The sequence below is a fragment of the Suillus plorans genome, assembly GCF_016647745.1.
Source record: "Suillus plorans strain S12 chromosome Unknown HD556scaffold_84, whole genome shotgun sequence".
NCBI lineage: Eukaryota > Fungi > Basidiomycota > Agaricomycetes > Boletales > Suillaceae > Suillus > Suillus plorans.
The window spans coordinates 30675-51078 of record NW_024537468.1 but is presented as its reverse complement, the minus strand read 5'-3'; the positions used below and the strand labels follow the sequence as shown (position 1 = coordinate 51078).

Below are 20404 nucleotides of genomic sequence, written 5' to 3'. Positions count from 1 at the left end.
CTACCTCCGCTCCCATCTCCTGAAGCTCTCTGCACCCCGTCGTCCACCTCCACTCCCGTCTCCTGAGGCCCTCTGCACCCCGTTGTCCACCTCCACTCCCGTCTCCTGAGGCCCTCTGCACCCTGTCGTCTACCTCCGCTCCCGTCTCCTGGAGCTCTCTGCACCCCGTCATCTACCTCCGCTCTCGTCTCCTGAGGCCCTCTGCACCCCGTTGTCTACCTCCACTCCCGTCTCCTGGAGCTTGGTACCGTCGTCTGCCTCCCCATTGTGTATTCATTCGTCCAAGGTTAGTAAGACTGATCTTCTATCTGTATTGTCTTCAACTGAACCCTCCCCATTGGGATTATCATTTCCAGAAAATTATGATTGTGACGGAGACCGCAATTCAAAATGTGAGAGATTGGGGGGAAATGAGAATGATTGGAATGCGATTGGGGGCATTTTCATATATTATCATTAGTAGTGTTATTATATTAAATAATCAAAATGATCCAAATTTGCTCGAAAGACTTAGATGATTTTAAGGCCTTGGAAGGACCTTGTCGCTTGCAATGATGTCCCGATTAGGGTACATAAATATTGCTCGAAATTTTGCCCTTGCATTGGAATGGTCCTGGGACCCACTTGCAAGAACCCCTATATCGCTTTCAAGCGGCTTCCAAAATTTTCGGGTTGTCTTCCAAGCGAGTCGTAATGCCGCCGGCAAATTGAGGCCTTCCAATCCATTTAAAGGCATGCCAACCAAAATTAGAAATTTCCGACATGGTACCGCAGGAGTGACATACGACATGTGGTGCGAGAGGTCAAGAAGTGAGTGGAACGGATCCAGAACGTAGTATGTGTCGTCAAAAGTACAAGATGACAATGATGGCACTGGTCATGGTAATAGCCACCACCTGTCGGTGGAAGTTCGGGCCACGATTGACGCGACGATCACGTGCATGTGAAGTCTTTGTTTACACCGCGGGGGTACCATGACTCTGGAGTCTGGACCACCAAATCCTTCTCCGTTACTCTCTCATGGCGCAGGAACACCTGTACCGAAGTCTAAACCGCGCCCACGTCCTTCAAAGCTCATAGAACTTTCCCTTCTTTAACTTCGATTTGTGCCCTCAAATCTCCCCCAGAGTATGACCACAACCTTATTCTCGCATGCGCCTTCCAAATTCGAAATCCTCGATTATGGCCCAAACGTCGATTCCATTGTCAAGTTTGTTGAGAACATCTTGGCTGCCTTGATGTGATCAGTTTCAAAACGCTGCTACGTCCTAGAAGCAGGTCTCTGCCACCAACCAACCACATCGACTCGGGATCCACCCTTCCCTATCTCGAAGTCGCCATCACCTCCACAACCTGACATCAAGCAGCAGATGCTCGACTCCTGCACTATCGCTGGTGCTGACCCCTGCATGACCCTTTCTGGGTGTGTTGGCGTAGGTTTGGTATGCGATGCTCAGATGTTAGTACCCTGGATGTTCAGATTCCCCTGTTCGGCAATGCTCAGCAGCACTCCACACGGTGGCGAAGCATCGTCTGAGCTCTCTGAAGCACGCTCGTACAACTCAAAAGCTTTGGCAGCTCAACAAAGCCACATCATTGACCGTTCTATCTGTTCCGACCATCCTAGGAATTTTACATCATGCCCCGCACTGGACTCTTCGGCCCACCTTCACCTGCCAGACGCGCCTCCTCCGCTTTTTAGAATGCTTAAGTTAACCGAAGCAATGTCGAAGTACGCGAGATGTCGAGGGCCTTGCCGCGTGATCAACAAAGCCCGCAATCACCACTCCGCCTATCCTGTAGTTTGTATCAGACGTTCACAACTCATTCATATACTACACCATGCCATTATTCAATTTTGACGTTCAACCATTCTCGACTCACGCCAGCTGGCTTACACGCGTGCACTACTGTCCATGTGTGTGCGCTCATGAAGCCTGAAAAGACATGATGCCTATATATGCTACAAGACAGTCACACCATATTACGAAAGTCAATATCCCATAGTGCTTCCGATACGACGAGAGGTGGGTCACGAGATGTCCTCGAAGATGAGAAGCAGGAGAAAATAGAAACTTGCATCCAATGTTCCGGCGACATCACCTAGAAACATCTCTCGTTCCTCGACTTTCGCGTTCTGGGCACTGCTTTCCTTCGTTGGTACAGTAGAGATATACAGGACATTGGTTAAAACATGGTCAATGTCAAGACCTATAGCAAATGATTCGAATAATACTACGACGAAAATATAGCCTACACTTGACATCTATTTTGTGACACCAAATAACTACTCGAGCACCGCAACGAGGCTTGGAATAGAAACAAAAAACAAATTTCCCGTGCTCCCTGCAAGAACTAGACAACGGTTTGCGTCAGCTTCACCGAGTATTACACGGTGCTGCTAGTCGATATATGCACACGCTCTTGGAAAGCGATTGAGGTCATGCGGGTTGCTGCGTCGGAGTCAGCCACGAGTTTAGCATTATATTCTCGAAGGGCAAGGATTAGCCGTGGTCCTAGCACGAACATCACGACCTCCAAAATCTGAAACAAGCCAAACAAAGTCTGATCTTCTAGGAGATATCGGTTCTATAGAAATGATAGATCCAGATCACATGTAGAGGTAAGTAAAAGATTGACATACCGTAAATGATGTTGGAGAGAATATAATAAGGAGCTCGAAGCAAGAGACAGCAACAAAGCTATCGTGTCCGACCCTTCAGTGAAAAAAGGGAGCAATAATCACAATATGAACTTACCTCGCAAAGTAAAGCAAATGAGTTTTCATCAACACCTTAAAACAGTCCCCGATAATCCCTCCTGCCGGACGTAATCGCAGTTCACGGAAGTGTTTTACCGCAATCCTGACTGCGAGACATAGTGCGAGGACCTCCCACACAATGTAGAGTATCCAAGTAGCAGAATCCATAACTAGGGCATCTCCTGTGTAGTTAATCCTGCACTGGTAGGTGCCGGAGAGAATGAGTTCCTCTGGTGTCCATCAATGAGCCCTATGCACGTTTGTATTCATCCATAATTAAGCGTACCTCCTGAAGTATGCATCGTTGACACCACGGCTGTCGCTCCAGCAAAAGTGGTGATCGCCAGGAAGGTGACGATGAGAAATATCAGGATATTTCTGTCTCGTTGATACATGGCATGCAACCGAGTGATGATGATGGCTTGCACCATGTTTCAGTCATTCCAATATCACTGAGGTCTCGCAAGTGCAAAGCTCACCCCACAGCATCGAAAATACCACAGCAACCGTCCAATCCCATATAGTGTACAACATCCCACCTGACAAGTCCGATCAGTGACCAGTCTAAGATAGCACACACTCCAAATAGACTCACATCTTTGGTAGCATAGCGCGGTGGCAGCCATTAGTGGACTGAGAAGTAAGCAAAAAACCACACTCACTGCTACAGAACACCACGGTTAATTTGAGGGGAATGGCAGGCATTTATACAGAAGACTCACTGTATCTGTCAGCGAGATGGTCGGAACATTGTCTGAATACCGTTGGTCAGAAGGAGAGATGACAGTGAATGTACTAAGGAAACACACCGACCATGGACAGACTGATTATAAGAGATAGACGATTAGTACAACACCAAATGTTTAGCCTTCCGAACATACGCAGCAGATAGGATCCCAAGGTAGCGCACCTAGTATACTTCCAAGTCAGCACAAAATGGCAACTACGACAAACAAGCTACATACACTGAGATACAGCACTGTCACGAGCGACCACCGTTGTCTCTGTAATTAAGCGTACTTTCATGTGTGTTCCCTCTGGCATGAGACTGTACTCACCCAGACCAATTCGACCTACAAAAGGATTGTGAGCAAGACAGGTTCCGGTGATAGTATTGACATACCTCTTGTCCGAATGTTAGTGCTGAAAAATACTTGTGAGACATCAACAGTCCTTTAATGTTATCATGCTCACCCCAATCATATGTTATTCCAACGAAGGCGGCAACTGCAAAACCGTAGCCAAGTTCAGATTGAGACATCAGCTTCAACATCCGACTGCTCTCCACGAACCTGCAAAATAGCTAGCAAAACGATGTACATCGATGGATGGCCACCAAGTGGGATCATCTGAGACTATGGTCATACTGTTATAGAATGGGTGAGAGGTGAACTTGGTAAATGTATAGCGGTCATTCGCGCTATATGTGCGCTGCGGCGCGCGCCCTGCTCCGAGTCACTATAGTTTGGTAACCGAAATTCCTGGACCTATCTTGGTCCAGGTCTGTGTACGCCTGATCAGCTTTTCCGTTTACTCACGCCACTTCTCATTTGACGTCACGTTCTCTCCTTTTCTCTCTCTATCAGGTCATTTGTCTTGATCGAAAATTAGTCTCAGCATGTCTCAACCATTCGGTCTCTCTGGAAAAGTGTGCGCATGCCTTATCCGATTCTACAACCACAACCCTGCGATTCCACGAGCTGTAGAAATATGGCATCTTCCATCCCAAGCATCTGAATTATCCGAAGATCGCGTGAGATCCCATGCAATAACCATGACATTGTTATGGAAAATGTTGGTTATACGAAAGGGGCGGCAAGCCGGCAGTCCATGAAGCTCCATGCATTAGCATATGCTTTGGATCAGAAAAAGATTCTGGCCTCACGCACCGGTGCCAAATTTATCTCCGACCAAAAACCTGCCTTCGTGTCGTTTCTGTTTCCGCATTGATCCCAAGTTGGGGATATTGGTGGATTTTACCATCCAGGTTGCACATCATCACAGTATATATCTTGTGAAGCACAGGTTAAGAACCTCTTGCGTCAGGTAGATTCTCCTTTCACTAACTTGAAGGACTCGAACTTTGCGTTCATTTGATGGAATACCATTCAGAAAAAGGCGGTGAGTGCGAATAGCATCTTTACTGTCAAGGCAAAGACGCACCATCATGATGGTGTTGCTGAGGAGTTAGACGTACTCTTCCCCGCACTCTTCTCCACCCGAGATAACTCGTAAACGGAAGAAGGTTTCCCCGCGTCAAGTCAGAGGTTCATGGATGGCGAAGAGATGGATGTAGACGTCCCCGATACTTTGTCGTCCTCTATTATAGCACCTCCTCTATTCTCTGCACAATTATCGCCCGCCGTCCTAGAAATTGACAATTCGCACACACTTGAAAACGAAAACGGGGACGCAGACATCGTTGCTGCGAGCAAGGGTAAGAAAAAAGGGCACAAAGTTGTCTTCTCGGGTGAAGGGGAAGAAAAAAGGTCGGAAGCAGGCTGACAGAGTCCAACCCGACGATCTTGTGCACAAATCCCCCACGGATGAGCCAGCTGCAGGTAATAATTGCCTCGAAGACGACGATTTCGTTGAGGAAGAGGAACCGAAACTTACATCGAAGAAGAAGGCACTATCGAAACCCACCTCCGCTGCAACATCGAAATCGAAATCTAAGGCAAAAGAAAAGCGGTTCTCTCGGAAAGTGGACATGAGGACGACGATAACGACAACGACCCTCCTCGTTCGAGGTCCCATAACCAACCTATGTAGCATCAAGCAGCGGATGCTCGACTCTTGCACTATTGCTGGTGCTGGTGCTTGCATATCCGTTCGTGGTCCGTCGCTGTCACCGTTTGGAACCACGTCCGACACAAGCCGTCACGGTTTGATATTGATTTTGCTATGTCCAGACATGAGCACTGTGGATTTCTTCAAATTCCTCCGACTTCATAGAGGCACTGGATCTCAGCCAAAGAATCATGGTCTTCATAGCACAGTCTATTAGCGTACATGTTTCAGTGACAATCCGAGACAGTTCATATTGATATCCGTATTTCCGCCTCGTCGAACAAAAGTGAAAGGCAAACTTCTCTACCAGCATCAACTCATCAAGTATGCCTCGCATCATCAATCTACGCATACACGACCGTGCTCCGCGCATCCTGATTTGATCTTCCGTAAGCCACTTGGCGTAAGTCAGATGAAAAGACAGGGATGGGACGTTGAATGAGGCGAGAAGATGAATCGAGGGTGGATTACACACTACTGCCAGTCGATATATGCACATGCTCCTGGAAAGCGATTGAAGTCATGCCGGTTGCTGCGTCAGAGTCGACCACGAGTTCAGCATGATATTCTCGAATGCCAAGGATCAGCCGTGGTCCTAGCACGAACATCACGACCTCCAAAATCTGAAACAAGGCATAAAAAGTCCGATCTTCTAGGAGATGTCGGTTCTATAGAAATGATAGATCATGGTCACATGTAGAGGTAAGTGCAAGATTGACATACTGTTGATGATGTTAGATAGCAATCAAGGATGAAGGCGAAACACGAAACAGCGACAACGCTATCAAGTCGGACCCTTCAGTGGAAAAAGGGAACAATAATCACAATATGAACTTACCTCGCGAAGTAAACCACATGAGTTTTCATCAACACCGTAAAACAGTCCCCGATAATCCCTCCTGCCGAGTGTTGTCGCAGTTCACGGAAGTGTTTTACCGTAATCCTGACTGCGAGACATAGTGCGAGGACCTCCCACACAATGTAGAGTATCCAAGTAGCAGAATCCATAATTAGGGCATCACCTGTATAGCTAATCCCGCACATATAGGTGCCAGAGAGAACAAGTTCCTCTGGTGTCAATCAATGAGTCCTATGCACGTTCGTTTTCATCCATAATTAAGCGTACCTCCTGAACTATGGATCGTTGACATTGCGGCTGTCGCTCCAGCAAAAATGTTGATCGCCAGGGAGGCGACAACAAGAAATATCAGGATTTTTCGGTTTCGTTGATACATGGCATGCAACCGAGTGATTATGATGACTTGCAGCATGTTTCAGTCATTCCAATATCACCGAGGTCTCGCAAGTGCAAAGCTCACCCCACAGCAGAGCAAATAACACAGCAACCGTCCAAACCCATATAGTGACCATCATCCAACCTGACAAATACGATCAGCGACCAGTCTCAGGTACTACACACACTCCAAACAGACTCACATCTATGATAGTATTAGTATAGCGTGGTAGCCATTAGTGGACTGAGAAGTCAGCAAAGAGCCGCACCCACTGCTACAGAACACCACGGTTAATTTGAGGGGAATGGCAGGCATTTATACAGAAGACTCACTGTATCTGTCAGCGAGATGGTCGGAACATTGTCTGAATACCGTTGGTCAGAAGAAGAGAAGACAGTGAATGTACTAAGGAGACACACCGACCACGGACAGACTGATTATGAGAGATAGACGATTAGCACAACACCAGATGTTTAGCCTTCCGAACATACGCAATAAATAGGATTCCAAGGTAGCGCACCTAGTACACTTCCAAGTCAGCACAAAATGGCAACTACGACAAACAAGCTACATACACTGAGATACAACACTGTCACGAGCGACCACCGTTGTCTCTGTAATTAAGCGTACTTTCATGTGTGTTCCCTCTGGCATGAGACTGTACTCACCCAGACTAATTCGACCTACAAAAGGATTATTAGCAAGACGGGTTCCGGTGATAGTATTGACATACCTCTTGTCCGAATGTTAGTGCTGAAAAATACTTGTGAGACATCAACAGCCCTTTAATGTCATCATGCTCACCACAATCATATGTTATTACAACGAAGGCGGCAACTGCAAAACCGTAGCCAAGTTCAAATTGAGACATCAGCTTCAACATCTGACTGCTCTCCCGTGTCTCCACGAACCTGAAAAATAGCTGGCAAAACGATGTACATTGATGGACGGCCACCACATGGGATCATTGGAGACCATGGTCATATTATTAGAGAATGGGTGTGGGTGAGAAGTGAACCTGGTATAAATGTATAGCGGTGACATTCGCGCTATATGTATGTACGCCGTGCTCACTATAGTTTGGTAACCGAAATATCAATAAGGGCAAGGTAAATATTTGTGCACTCCACATACTAGATGTTGCAGTTGCCGGTTCTTGTACTCCTTATATAGAAAATCGATTGTTCCCCGCATGCTAGATGTTGCAGTTGCCGGTTGAATATCAGAGAATGGGTGTAAGTGAGAGGTGAACTCGGTAGATGTATAGCGGTGACATTCGCGCTATATACCACTATCCGTGCTCACTAGTTTGGTAACCGAAATCACTGCGGAAGTGAGATATTGGTCAGATCATATTCCAAGGGAGAAAGGGTAAGTGAGTAGACACGAATCCGACACGAAGCCAAATTTGTTTGGTCTACGGCGTAGTACAAATGTAAACAGATACTTTTGCCATCATCATGATGTCTTTTCCGACATTTGTGCACTCCACATAGATCATGCAGTTGCGGTTCTTGCATCCTTGATATAGAAAATTAATGAACTTTGTTCCCTGGAAGCTCCGGAGTCTGTGGCTAGGTTGGGCTGTGGCTAGAGTGTTTCACAAGCTGACGAGTACGAGGTTCGGAGGTATAATTTGATTCATGACATGTCTTACTCTTCTTAACTTCTTCTATATGCATACTCATCGATAACACCCAGTAAAATATCTATCAACTACAACATGGCCGATGTTACAGACAACTGGATTGTCGCTGACAGCGAAGACGAAGATGCTTTACGATCTCTTCAAATTGCTGACCAAAGCGATCTCTTGAGCGGAACCCCATTTTCTACAGGCCCGGAAAAGATACTACAGCGTTAGGAATTCTTCAAGCTTCATGCCCTATACCGCATGCTAACTGGACACGGATTTGCAACGTCAACAATTCAGATTGCTTCATTTATTACCAGTCAAGCACAGACTCCCCGGCGAAGACATGAACCTCTCGACACAAGTAATGTGTCTCTGTTTACACCACCTCCAGGCTATTAAGACTCTGAACCACCAAATACTTCTCCGTTACTTCCTCGTGGCACGGGAACACCTGTACCGAAGTCTAAACCGCGTCCACATCCCGTGCTGCGAAAGTCTCGAACTACGAGTACTTCATCAAAAACGATGAACTTTGTTCCTCTGGCTCACTCATAGGTTCTGCATCTGCGATCTCAGCCAGTACCTTGGCTGCAGGCTGCAGACAGCATCCGCCCTCCAGCCATACCATCTGCGGTTTCAGATCTCATCGAGGAGGTCGATCCTGTGTTTAGCATTGCCGACCGAGCCAAGACGCGCACTCGAAAGACTCAGGTCAAGAAGCCGACTTACGTGCCTGTCAACCATGATGTGATAGAGTTATCATCCGACTCCGACCTCGACGAACTATCACTCAAGCCTCCACGGAAGCGGCAGAAATCCCAAGACAAGCCCGTCAAGCCCAAGTCGAGACCCGGGCCTAAACCGAAGCCTAAAGCTAGGACATCGCCTTCACTAAAGGTTCCTGAACAACGCATCGTCGATACTCAGCCGAGCAACGTTGTGGTTCTTCCTTCACCGCAAGAGCCAGCGCTTCCGTCTTAACAACATCATCCCTCCCATCTTCTATTCCTGCTTTACCCGATCTGTCTTCTCCGCCCTCTTCTCCACCCGAGATGGGAAGAAGGTTTCCCTGTTTCAGTCAGAGGTTCATGGCGAAGAGATGGATGTAGACGTCCCCGATTCTTCGTCGTCCTCTATTATAGCACCTCCTCTATTCTCTGCACAATTGTCGCCCGTCGTCCCAGAAATTGACAATTTGCACACGCTTGAAGACGAAAACGAGGACGCAGACATCGTTGCTGCGAGCAAGGGTAAGAAAAAGGACACAAAATTGTCTTCTCGGGCGAAGGGGAAGAAAAAAGGTCGGAAGCAGGCTGACAGAGTCCAACCCGACGATCTTGTGCACAAATCCCCCACGGATGAGCCAGCTGCAGGTAATAATGGTCTCGAAGACGACGATTTCGTTGAGGAAGAGGAACCGAAAGTTACATCGAAGAAGAAGCCGCTATCGAAACCCACCTCCGCTGCAACGTCGAAATCGAAACCTAAGGCAAAAGGAAAGCGGTTCTCTCGGAAAGTGGACATGAGGACGACGAGAACGACCCTCCTCGTTCGAAATCCCCTAACCAAAGCAACCATTTGCCCGAGGATAAAGACTCTCGAGACGATGGTCCCAGGAATTCTGAAACCATTGTAATCCCTGAGATAACCAAGGTACTACATTTTCATACTATTTGATATTCTTTCTACCTAGAAGATTTCCCCGAAAAGCGTGGCTGCCCCACCAAAGCAGGCTCTGTCTGTCACTCTCCAGTCACCCGCCTTCAACATCAAACCCAAGTCGACCCCAATGTCAGAGCTCATCCGGCGTGTCAACTCACAACCAAATTCACCGTTCTCAAACAGTCCTTCCAATTCGCCATTGGTGAAGTCTTCGCGCACGATGCTTTCGCGGATTGCACCGCTCCACCCCAACTGACGGACTCCTCCACCACCATTACCGAGACCTCCGCCGAAGAAGAGCAAGAAGCAAATAGAGATGGAAGAGCGTATCGAGGAGGATCTGTCGGAGACTGTTGAGGGGTGGTCGTGTATGACTGACGAGGAGAGGAGGGACTTGCGGAGAGCACGAATTGATGCTGAGTTGGGTCATGAATGATTGCGAGTCGTGCCAGTGTATCCTATTCCTTATCATGCTGTTTACATTTTTATTACTATGTATTGTGCAACTTCATGGAGAGCTTGTATATTAACCAATGGCCGGAGACTCATCATGATACTGACTCGCTATACAATTGTCCAATAGCGACGGGCGCCCTGTCACAGTGTGAAGAATGAGGCGGGCACAGTCTCAAGATCTCACCGACACCATCGATCAACTCGTGCTCAGAGAACCCCTGTCATTTTGTTTAAAATATTTTATCACTTCTGCAGATGTGCTTGAAATCTATAAATAATAGTAGCTATAGCCCTCCGTGTGTATACGTTCTTGTGAAAATTCGTGCCCGGTTCAGATATCATGAAACCTTCCCTTTCTCAATATTCAAATCCCCCAGAGTATGTCCACGACCCGGAGCACTCAAACTTTTCAAATCCGAAAATGTAATTCAAGGCCCCAACTTCTGTGTCATTTTGAAGACGGTCTCTTCCGCCAGCCAACCACGGGAGATTTACCTCTTCCTGTGTCGAATTCGCTATCATATTCACAACCTATGTAGCATCAAGCAGCGGATGCTTGACTCTTGCACTATTAGTTCATTGCTAGTCCTGATGCCTGCATATCTGTTCCTGGTCCGTGGCTGTCACCGTTTGGAACCACGTCAACAAACCATTTGATGGTTAGTGTGCTATTTCCAGACGTTAGCACTGTGGATTTCTTTAGATTCCCCTGACTCCATAGAGGCACTGGGTCCCAGCTAAAGAGCCATGGTCTTCATAGCACAATGTCTATTAGCGTACATGTATAAGCCAGTAGTGCTTCAGTGACAATACGAGATAGTTCATATTCACACCCGTATTTCCGCCTCGTCGACCAAAAGTGGAAGGCAAACTCCTCCACCAGTATCAACCTCGTCAAAACTCATCGAGTATGCCTCACATCATCAAGCTACGCATGCACGACTGTGCTTCGCGCACCTTGGAATCATCTTGATTGGATTTTCCGTAAGCCAGTTGGCATAAGTCAGGCGAAAAGACAGGAGTGGGACGTCGAATGAGGTGAGAGGATGAATCGAGGACGGATTACACACTACTGCCAGTCGATATATGCACACGCTCCTGGAAAGCGATTGAGGTCATACCAATAGCTGTGTTGGAATCGGCCACGAGCTTGGCGCCATACTCTCGAACACCAAGAATCAGCCGTGGTCCCAGTACAAACAACTGCATGATCTCCAAAATCTGAAGCAACCCATAAAAAGTCTGGATTCCCAGGGAATTTTGTAACTATAGAAATGATGAATCGTAGTGGCATGTATGGAAGTGAAAGATCGACATACCGTTGAGAATGTTGGAGAGAAATCAAGAACGAGGGTGAAGCACGAAACAGCGACAAAGCTACCAAGTCCGACCCTTCAGTGGAAAAAGGAATAATAATGACAATATAAGCTGACCTCGCAAAGTAAAGCACGTGAGTTTTCATCAACACCGTGAAACACTCCCCGATAATCCCTCCTGCCGAATGCTGTCGCAGTTCACGGAAGTGTTTTACCGCAATCCAGACTGCGAGACATAGCGCGGAGACCTCCCACACAGTTCCGAGTATCCAAGTAACAGAATTCAGAAATAGGATATCTCCCGTGAAGGTAATCCAGCACTGATGAGCGCCGGAAAAAACGATTTCCTCTGATATTCGTCAGTGAGCACCATGCACGTTATTTTTCATCCACGATTTAGCGTACCCCCTGAAGCATGTACCATTGCCATTACAGCTACCACTCCATCGAAAATGTTGAGAACCAGGAAGGTGACAACGAGAGATATCAGGATCTTTCTAGATCGTTGATACATAGCATACAACCGAGTGATGATGGTGACTTGCAGCATGTTTCAGTCAATATTACTGAGGTCTCGCAAGTGCCAAGCTCACCCCACAGCAACGCAAATATCACAACACCCGTCCAATTCCATACGACGTACACAATCCAGCCTGATGAATCCGGTCAGTGATCAACCTCGGGTAGCACACACTCCAAACAGACTCACATCTACGGCAGTATAGCGTGACAGTCAGTAGAGAACCAAATAGTTAGTAAGAACCACACCCACTCCTACAGGGAACCACAGTTAATTGGAGGGGAATAGCAGACATCTGCGCAGAAGACTCACTGTATTTGTCAGCGAGAGGGTCGGAATATGGGCTGTATACCGCGTGTCAGAAGAAGCAAAGACAGTGGATGTACTAGGGAGACATACACAGGATGGTCAGGCTGATTGTGAGAGACAGACGATCAACACAGCATTGATTGTTTAACCTTCCGGACATACGCAGCATATAAGATTCCAAGGTAGCGTACCTAGGATACTTTCAAGTCAGCACAGCATGACAACCACGACAAACAAGCTACATACACCGAGATACAGAACTGTCATCAAGGACCAACGTTGCCTCTGTAATTAAGCGTATTTTCATGGTTGTTCCTCTGACATGAGACTCTACTCACCCAGACCAATTCAACCTATAGAAGGATTCTTAGCGGGATGACTAACTCCGGTCATAGTATTGACATACCTCTTGTGCGAATGTAAGTGCTGAAAAACACTTGTAAGATATCAGCAGTCCTTTAATGTTATCATGCTCACCCCAATCATACGTCACTACAACAAAGGCAGCAACTGCGAAACCGCAACCAACGTCAAATTGAGACATAATCTTCAGAATCCGACTGCTCTCCACGAACCTGAAAAATAGCTGGAAAAACGATACGCATTGATGGTCGGCCACCAAGCAGGATCATTTGAGAATATGGTCATATTGGTAGAGAATGGGAGTGAGGGTGAAAGGTGAACTTGGTAGACGTATAGTGATAGTTTATATACCACCATCCAGTGCTTGGATCACCAAAATGAAATCCATTCCTGTGTTCATTACCCAAAGATCCAGGGGCTAGCGGTCAACGTAAACGTTGGTCATGAAACATTTCGACGGGCGGAACGCTTTACATACTAACACAGTGAAAGATAGAAGGCAAATTGTGTCGGCATGCCAAGGCTATACCAGAAATAAACCGTCAAAAGTAGGGAAGATTCACACGGAGTGAACTCACGTTCTCGTGCGCGAGCATAGTACTATCTCAATGTTGAACATTTCTGCTCCTCGTTCTTGTGCTATCTGTCGCTTTGTGCGCACATCCTTGCTCTCTGCATCGGTTATCGGGCTGTCATATAAGGTTGCCAACAATGATGAATGCAGAATCTTCAATCTGCCAATCAGGAAATTGGTGCGGTGCTGACGGGCATCGGTTTGTCTAGCCAGAGATAGCCTAGTTGAGAAACGCTGATTGACAGATAGTACTAGCGTCATCACTGCTAGAACTAGACAGCAATCAGAAAGGACGCAAATAAAAGAAGACTTGGGCGCACTGATAGTATGACCGTCGCATAAGACCTGATTTGTTGTTCTTCAAACTGTACTGACTCATATCATGAGAACGTCCGGGAAATGGACATTCTGGGGGCAAGTCTGTTACAGACCCCTGGGGTATGGCATCGTCTGGGTCCGAGTCTTGGGGCATCATGATCATCAGTGGGATTTGCTTTGAATCGACGCTTTCATAGACGCAACCGCATTTTTTCTTGTATATAAATAGACAAACTATATATAACACAAAACGAACCGCGCAGCGGTAATCGCTTCAATACACAATAAGTCATAAATGCATAACTTATTAACGCACTGCCATGCTCTTCTCCAACCAACTGCAGCTCTTTGTCACATCAAAAACGGAACAGAGTACTGCTTTTACCAACTGTAATAAACAAGAAGGGTAGGATCTGCTAGAGCGAGTATGTGCTGGAAGCACTTGAGCAACGTGCAGGAGAAATAAATACTATCTACCGCTTTCTTATTGATGATGTCCCTACTCACATGTGCAGGTTAGTTTCTGCGTCGCAAACATCGTTAACAACACACTGACCTTCAATTCTGCGCTTCGAATAAAATAGCAAGGCAAGACCGGAGGCCCTTCGAACACCACTGCCTTTCGAGCCAGCAGAGGAGATGGTGACTCCAGAAAGATTTGAACAGGTGATTAAGTATGTTGTCCCATGGACTGTGAGCTCGCGAGAGATGGAACGCCCAATTCTGGCACGCATAATTGAGCGCGTCAGAAGCTGATCGACTTCGTTCCTGTGCTTCGTGTGCAAAACCCTCAAAGGCCATCATAGCGTGGAATATCTCCATGTCTGGCGGGAAATGACATTGCGGTAAGGTGGAAGAAGAATCTTGATGCCTCAATGCCAGGAACACCGGGAACATCAAGAAATCCGGCAAACTCTTGAACTGCTGGATTGCCTGGAAAGCTGCAAGCGAGAGCAATTCCGGGACGATCGCATACTCGCTGACTGCTTCCAAAGTCCTCGAGAACTCCTCCATTGTGACCCAGACAGACGCCGCAGCAGTCGACTGCCAAGCTTGACCATGGGGCGTGTGCAGCCAGTCTTGGCCGCTCTGGGTCTGCAGCCATTCTCGTCCGCTCTGAGTCTTCAGCCAATCTCGTCCACCCTGAGTCTGCAGCAATTCTTGTCCGGGTTGGGTCTTCAGTCGCTCTCGCCCGCTCTGAGTCTGCAACCACTGTCGTCTGCTGTGGGTTGGCAGCAAGTCTTGTCGACTCTGGGTTTGCAGCCAGTCTCGTCCACTATGGGTCTGCAGCCACTCTCTCCCGCTCTCGTCCCTAAGCCATTCTCGCCCACTCTCAGTCTTCAGCCAGCCTTCTCCGTTCAGGGTCTGGAGCGAGTCCCGCGTGTGCTGGGTATACGTGTCTTGACCTCGCCGTGTCTGTAACCAGTCTTGTCCCCACCGGGTCTGTAACCAGTCTTGCCCCCACCGAGTCTGCAACCAATCTTTCCCCCACTGGGTTTGCAGCCAATCTTGCCCCGACTGTGCCTGCAGCCAATCTCTCCCACTCTGTGTTCCCAGCCAAGATGGCCAGGCCTCAGTCAGCGAGCCTTTCCTCCCCTGGGTCAGCAGCCAGTCTCGGACGCTATGAGCCTTCGGTAAGAATGTCTTCCCCTGGGTCTGGAGCCAGTCTATCCTCCACCGAATCTGCAGCCAGTCTTTCCCCTCTTGGGTCTCCAGCCAAGCGCACCCGTCAAGGGTCTCTAACCAGGAAAGTAAATCTGACTTGTGACTTCCCCGAAGCCACTGCAGGGCTGTAAGGACTGTGAATGGCGTCGGTGGCTCGACTATGAAGGCTAGCTCTTGTTTTAAGCTCTGGGGCTCGTGGGGTTTCATAGCCCGGCTATGCGTCTTCAATTGCGATAGTGCGTCCAACAAGGCCGTGCTTCGTGGGATGGCTTGCATCATCAAGTAGAGACATGAACGAGCGAGTAGGGGGTGGGGGTATCTGATATGTTGCACCCCAGGGAGATTGCAGTTCGAAGGGTTAAGAACGTAGTCGCGAACGGATGAGTGAAAGATATTTACTGGGAGACTGCGGTCCGTAGGAATGTCCATGATGGACCGTAGCTGCGCCAGTACCATCTCCACATCCCTGCCTTCACCAGGGCCAAGAAGTTCCGCGATTTGTGAGATTGACAGAGGGTTTGCAAGGGAGGCAACAATAGATAAGTGCAAATATGCTCGCGCGGGGTTGGCACATGTGGCGAGAATACGGTCATATAATTTATAAACTTCCGTTCCTGGGAGCAACTCGCTAGTGAATTCCAGCATGAGATGGAGCCGATCGCGGGGATCATGATATCCATCATCGACGAATTTCATCATCGTAGACGCTACAATGAAACGTCTTCCCGCTCGACTAGCCAACCGTGCAAGTTCACGTGATGTTGGCTGGGGGAAATTTGAATATCGGCTCCGCAGCTTTTTGAAGGAATGCTCCAGGAAGATATAGATGTCATCGTCAACATCTGCGCCATCTAATGAGATGATTGCAGCAACACCCTCTCCAGAAATTTCGACTGGTATCTCGCACACCAGTGGGTGAACATCTTCAAGTTGAATGGCTTCACGGATGTACGCTTCTGAGCGACTCGTGAGTAGGATATGGATTACGGGCAAATTGGGTTGACGAAGAGCGTAGCCGAGTAGGGAAATGAGATCCGCAACCTCAGTTTCGGACATACATTCATCAAGGGCATCGACAACGAACGCCGAAGGCGGACATTCGCGCAGTCTAGATTGAAGCTTCCGCAGAGGTTTCAGAAAGAGTCCCTCCATCTGGTCGCGGAGAGACTTGTTGGAATCCAAAAGAGCAGGATTCTCGCGGATGGTTCTGTTCAAGTCCTCTCGGACGCTGGGAAAATTGCAGGCAAGCTGGTATGCGAGCGTCGCAAAAAAATATCCAGTTGTGCAGCGTTCGGTGTGCTTGCGCGAAAAAAAGAATGTGCCCGCGAGCCGCTTCTCGATGTTCGTCTCTTCTGTTACTTGCAGATTTCTCATTCTTTCAGCTACAGTGAATGCAATAGCAGACTTTCCGACGCCTGCTGTACCATGCAGCCAGATGAGTCGACTCTTCTTTCGGTCGTCTAACAATCTGTAGATGTAGTCGAGAGGGTTTACCCGCGTCCCTTCCAAACACTTCGGATGAGGCTGACGTTCGCGGGAGTTATACTCAGCACTCTTAACGGCGATGCGGGAAAGACTCTCCCACATGCCTTCAGGTGATTGGCGCACTGCGAATGAAGTCAGCGATCGAGGTAATAGATAGAAGATACTGATACTGACATTGATCATGATTCATTGTGTGATGGTGGCAGAATATGCCAGAATTGTCCGGGGAAGTGCTAGTTAGGTTAGAAAGTGCAGTTAGCTACCATATGAACGATGTCATCTTTGATGGAAGACGTACGACAACGTTAGCCAATGATCAAAGTCTAGGGCTTAATAGACCTTCTGGGGCAGGGGGAGGTCGTAAGAAGTGATGGATCGTTGTTCTGGTGTTGTGCGCCTGCTGGGGATTGTGGAAGAGTGAAGAACTCGTTCGTTGGCAACACGAGGGCGGGTGTGCAGGTATTGATGCTGTGTCGGGTAGTATGGTACGTAACATATGCATTGTGTGCATGAGGGAGGACATGAGGATACGGCGAGTTCTAAGTCGTTGTCAACATTTAGCGGCCTTGCCCATTGGAATGGGCGAACACACTTACGAAATGTCATCGTTTGCTGTCAAAGTCCGAGGACGAAATGGTCCCCTCCCGAAACTGGTGTGTTCAGTTTTAAATTTTGGACCACCTGTGCTTGAGATTGAACGGATGAATTTTTCAGTGATTACGGATCCAGTGCCATAAAAAATTGTAGCAGCGCTCGGTCGCGCCAATCCCGATTGCCTTTGCCTTGCGTCCCATCAAAAACTTCATCGCAAATCAGATAGTCAAAGGGCATCGGATATGCATCATGTCGAATTTCTGACATACTATTATAAATTAGAGTGGTAATAGTTTCTCGTAGTCAGACTGTTAAGGAAGAAACTTGACAGTTGTTCCTCCGAGTCGATTTAATTTTGAGGGCAGTGCTGCAGTGCGGACGTTCAGAATGCGCGAAATTGTGCGGCTGATTCGGTTGAGTGAGGTCTCTGCAGACTCAGAAGGCTGGTCGCAGCTGCAGACTCCGTCACGGTCATCGGGAAGGTCGATCGAGAAAGGTTCCGTCACAGAAAATAAGCGTTGCCTTTTTCAGATCGAAACGTTTGCTTCCCACAGTGTAAACCTCCTTTACCGTCCCATATGGGTAAGTTACCATGTATGATACCCCACGCAACGAGTCATTCGGTTCACCTCAATTTATGTAACCCTTTTTTGCAAGCTCCCGCCGTGCTCCAGCGGTCAGTCACTCAAATATCTTCCTTAGCATCTGGTGTATAACTTCCCACTCATATCCAATGCTCGAGTCTCGTTGTCCACCTTGCCATGTCGGAAGAGTAGGCTACGAAATGAAGCCCAAAACAGGGTTCTTATCTCTCGCTGAAGAACTGATGTTTTACATTCTCAGGTATCTTTCTTATCGAGATATTCTTCGTTGTACATCTGTGAGTCACAATTGTGTTGATGTGATTCTCATTCTAGATGGATTTCGATGCTCTTGCAGGTATGCAAGGCCCTTCGCCAGGCGTACATGTCCTCCTCCGAGCTTCAATACACCATCGAACTCATTGGCCAACGGTTAATTCCTGTCCCCAACACCAACTATACACCTATTGGCATCCGTCTGAAGACCTTGAAGGACAGGTCCCACGCATGGTTCAAGTTTGACATGTACTCTTTCGAAACAATCACCTTAGAAGAAAAATCGTACGCTAAGAAACATCTCGTGACTCATGGGCATTTCTTCTCGTGGGATGAACCTGATGACCTCGCTGCGATAATTCCAATACTACCAAAGCCCTCGCAAAGAACAATCGAGCGCTACTGGTCTCTAGAAACATTGCGTTCGGAGCCCCACTCAGTCACCCTGGATGTGTTGATGGACCTAGCACAAAACCTGATCGCCGTCGCGTATTGTGTTACTTCAGAGGATAATCCTCTTGAATCAGATGAGGTGGTCTGTATTGACCTTAGAGCCCTGGATGGTGATGGTGATGGTGTTCACCCTCAAGCTGCCGAACGAACGCTAATTCTAGTGGAGATGACCGAATCTGAATCCGATCTCATTAAAACAACATGTGCGAAGCTCAAGTGTTGTGGGAGGCATATCGCTTTGCTGCGTTCCTTGGTTATTACAAACGATGATGGAAGGAATTACGAGTGGAATCTGCAGATTTGGGATTGGAAAAACACGTCAAAGACGGTGAGGTTTGATCTGAAATGTTCAAAGACTTGACGATTAATCTTGAATTCAGATGGTCACCGGCAGAATAACACCCCACCCATCTGAAAACCAGATTGATTTTTGTTTCCTCGGAAATGATAGGTTGCTCATTGTGACTGAATATCTGGAGTTCTTTTCAATAGAAGACCCGAGCAAGATGTCACCATATACGCGTTTCAAATTGCCCCTCCCGTTGCAGTGTATACAATGCCTCCCTCCGATGGACGATATTGAGCAGATGCAAACCCAACCTCAAACGGTGAGGTACACCCCAGACCCTAAACATCAACTACTATGCCTTACTGCGTCCTATGGTACTGCCTCTCTGGTCTTCATCATCTCCATGCGGATTTTCTTCGACCTTGACGAAGTTGCAGAAACAATAACAATACCATGGATACATTGGGGTCCTTCAAATACTCGTGTTTTCTGGTATCCATATCGAGGCAAAGTCCACGTTAGTGGCAATCGAGTTTTGCAGGCTTTCGCAATTAGCGGGCCAGACGCGCGCCCTGGGGTGTACGGAGTACGTCTGATGGACTTCAGCCCAATAGCTGGGACAAACAGACAGGGTCTTGGGCGTGTGGTGAAAGATTCATCTACGATAGAAATGAGTCCTGTCATGGATGACACCGTCAAAGAGGAGAACTTGACGATTACAACATCCTTGCCTTACGTCGAGGTCGTATCGAAAAGGAAGTTCTGTGTTCGTGAGTTACTGGACATATGGCTCGACAAGGATAGAATTTATTTGCTCAATGCAAATTGGAAACATGTTGCGGCAGGTTCTACTTCGTATCCTACATGGGAGTCTAACAGGCTTGAGGTCATTGATGTCTAGAGTAGAACTCGTCTGTCACCAAGTAGTTATATATCAGCTTTGCGCTATGGTAGTTACTTACGAAGATAGATTGTATCCGCTTCTGGCGTAAGCACATCATCAAACACATCCTGTTGAACTGGTGTCACACGAGTGTTCCGCTCTCTAGTGGTATCCATACCTTACCTAGTCTCAATCGTGTTGCATATAGGACGCGTTATTATGTTGTGTTTGTCTGACA

At 47.6% G+C, this 20404-nt stretch overlaps 8 protein-coding genes across 8 annotated transcripts; 2 read left to right on the top strand and 6 right to left on the bottom strand.

Annotated features, from left to right (window-relative positions):
• Positions 1 to 1954: 1954 nt before the first annotated feature.
• On the bottom strand, positions 1955 to 2529 carry HD556DRAFT_1411118 (uncharacterized protein). Its single transcript, XM_041304167.1, has one exon. It carries the CDS (start codon positions 2264 to 2266, stop codon positions 2033 to 2035), a length of 234 nt encoding a protein of 77 aa, XP_041154437.1. The 5' UTR covers positions 2267 to 2529; the 3' UTR covers positions 1955 to 2032.
• Positions 2170 to 3505, bottom strand: HD556DRAFT_994712 (uncharacterized protein). Its single transcript, XM_041312214.1, has 6 exons — positions 3357 to 3505; positions 3241 to 3300; positions 3048 to 3182; positions 2760 to 2991; positions 2645 to 2702; positions 2170 to 2589 (listed from the first exon to the last, which is right to left on the bottom strand). The coding sequence occupies exons 1-6, from the start codon at positions 3385 to 3387 to the stop codon at positions 2389 to 2391; spliced, it is 717 nt and encodes a 238-aa protein (XP_041154436.1). The 5' UTR covers positions 3388 to 3505; the 3' UTR covers positions 2170 to 2388.
• Positions 3442 to 4126, bottom strand: HD556DRAFT_1449116 (uncharacterized protein; the record flags this gene model as incomplete). The annotated part of the gene is made up of 8 exons (XM_041307550.1): positions 3442 to 3515; positions 3571 to 3584; positions 3643 to 3671; positions 3727 to 3765; positions 3820 to 3834; positions 3885 to 3904; positions 3956 to 3988; positions 4054 to 4126. 8 exons carry the CDS (start codon positions 4124 to 4126, stop codon positions 3442 to 3444), a joined length of 297 nt encoding a protein of 98 aa, XP_041154435.1.
• Positions 4127 to 5032: 906 nt separating this feature from the next.
• Positions 5033 to 5768, top strand: HD556DRAFT_1530665 (uncharacterized protein; the record flags this gene model as incomplete). The annotated part of the gene is made up of 2 exons (XM_041309467.1): positions 5033 to 5198; positions 5251 to 5768. The coding sequence occupies 2 exons, from the start codon at positions 5033 to 5035 to the stop codon at positions 5766 to 5768; spliced, it is 684 nt and encodes a 227-aa protein (XP_041154434.1).
• A 250-nt stretch (positions 5769 to 6018) lies between these two features.
• HD556DRAFT_1449114 (uncharacterized protein) lies at positions 6019 to 7764 on the bottom strand (the record flags this gene model as incomplete). Its single annotated transcript, XM_041307549.1, has 12 exons — positions 6019 to 6219; positions 6275 to 6332; positions 6390 to 6621; positions 6678 to 6812; positions 6871 to 6930; positions 7206 to 7219; positions 7278 to 7306; positions 7362 to 7400; positions 7455 to 7469; positions 7520 to 7539; positions 7591 to 7623; positions 7698 to 7764. 12 exons carry the CDS (start codon positions 7762 to 7764, stop codon positions 6019 to 6021), a joined length of 903 nt encoding a protein of 300 aa, XP_041154433.1.
• A 2347-nt stretch (positions 7765 to 10111) lies between these two features.
• HD556DRAFT_1449112 (uncharacterized protein) lies at positions 10112 to 13333 on the bottom strand (the record flags this gene model as incomplete). Its single annotated transcript, XM_041307548.1, has 15 exons — positions 10112 to 10500; positions 11662 to 11806; positions 11860 to 11917; positions 11974 to 12205; positions 12262 to 12396; positions 12450 to 12509; positions 12562 to 12567; positions 12629 to 12720; positions 12776 to 12789; positions 12835 to 12876; positions 12932 to 12970; positions 13024 to 13038; positions 13092 to 13111; positions 13163 to 13195; positions 13261 to 13333. 15 exons carry the CDS (start codon positions 13331 to 13333, stop codon positions 10112 to 10114), a joined length of 1353 nt encoding a protein of 450 aa, XP_041154432.1.
• Positions 13334 to 14150: 817 nt separating this feature from the next.
• HD556DRAFT_994076 (uncharacterized protein) lies at positions 14151 to 17458 on the bottom strand. The gene is made up of 4 exons (XM_041312213.1): positions 17389 to 17458; positions 17265 to 17323; positions 14497 to 17212; positions 14151 to 14439 (listed from the first exon to the last, which is right to left on the bottom strand). Exons 2-3 carry the CDS (start codon positions 17278 to 17280, stop codon positions 14499 to 14501), a joined length of 2730 nt encoding a protein of 909 aa, XP_041154431.1. The 5' UTR covers positions 17281 to 17323; positions 17389 to 17458; the 3' UTR covers positions 14151 to 14439; positions 14497 to 14498.
• A 1192-nt stretch (positions 17459 to 18650) lies between these two features.
• HD556DRAFT_1449110 (uncharacterized protein) lies at positions 18651 to 20184 on the top strand (the record flags this gene model as incomplete). Its single annotated transcript, XM_041307547.1, has 2 exons — positions 18651 to 19322; positions 19375 to 20184. 2 exons carry the CDS (start codon positions 18651 to 18653, stop codon positions 20182 to 20184), a joined length of 1482 nt encoding a protein of 493 aa, XP_041154430.1.
• Positions 20185 to 20404: the final 220 nt, after the last annotated feature.

Bases quoted from the DNA above. Each gene is read 5' to 3' on its own strand.
- HD556DRAFT_1411118 (XM_041304167.1), bottom strand. From the start codon at position 2,266: ATGTCAAGTGTAGGCTATATTTTCGTCGTAGTATTATTCGAATCATTT.
- HD556DRAFT_994712 (XM_041312214.1), bottom strand. From the start codon at position 3,387: ATGGCTGCCACCGCGCTATGCTACCAAAGAT. The intron at 2,703-2,759 runs GTAAGTTCATAT...CGGACACGATAG, and splicing joins CATTTGCTTTACTTTGCGAG to CTTTGTTGCTGTCTCTTGCT. The intron at 2,590-2,644 runs GTATGTCAATCT...TCATTTCTATAG, and splicing joins TCTCTCCAACATCATTTACG to AACCGATATCTCCTAGAAGA.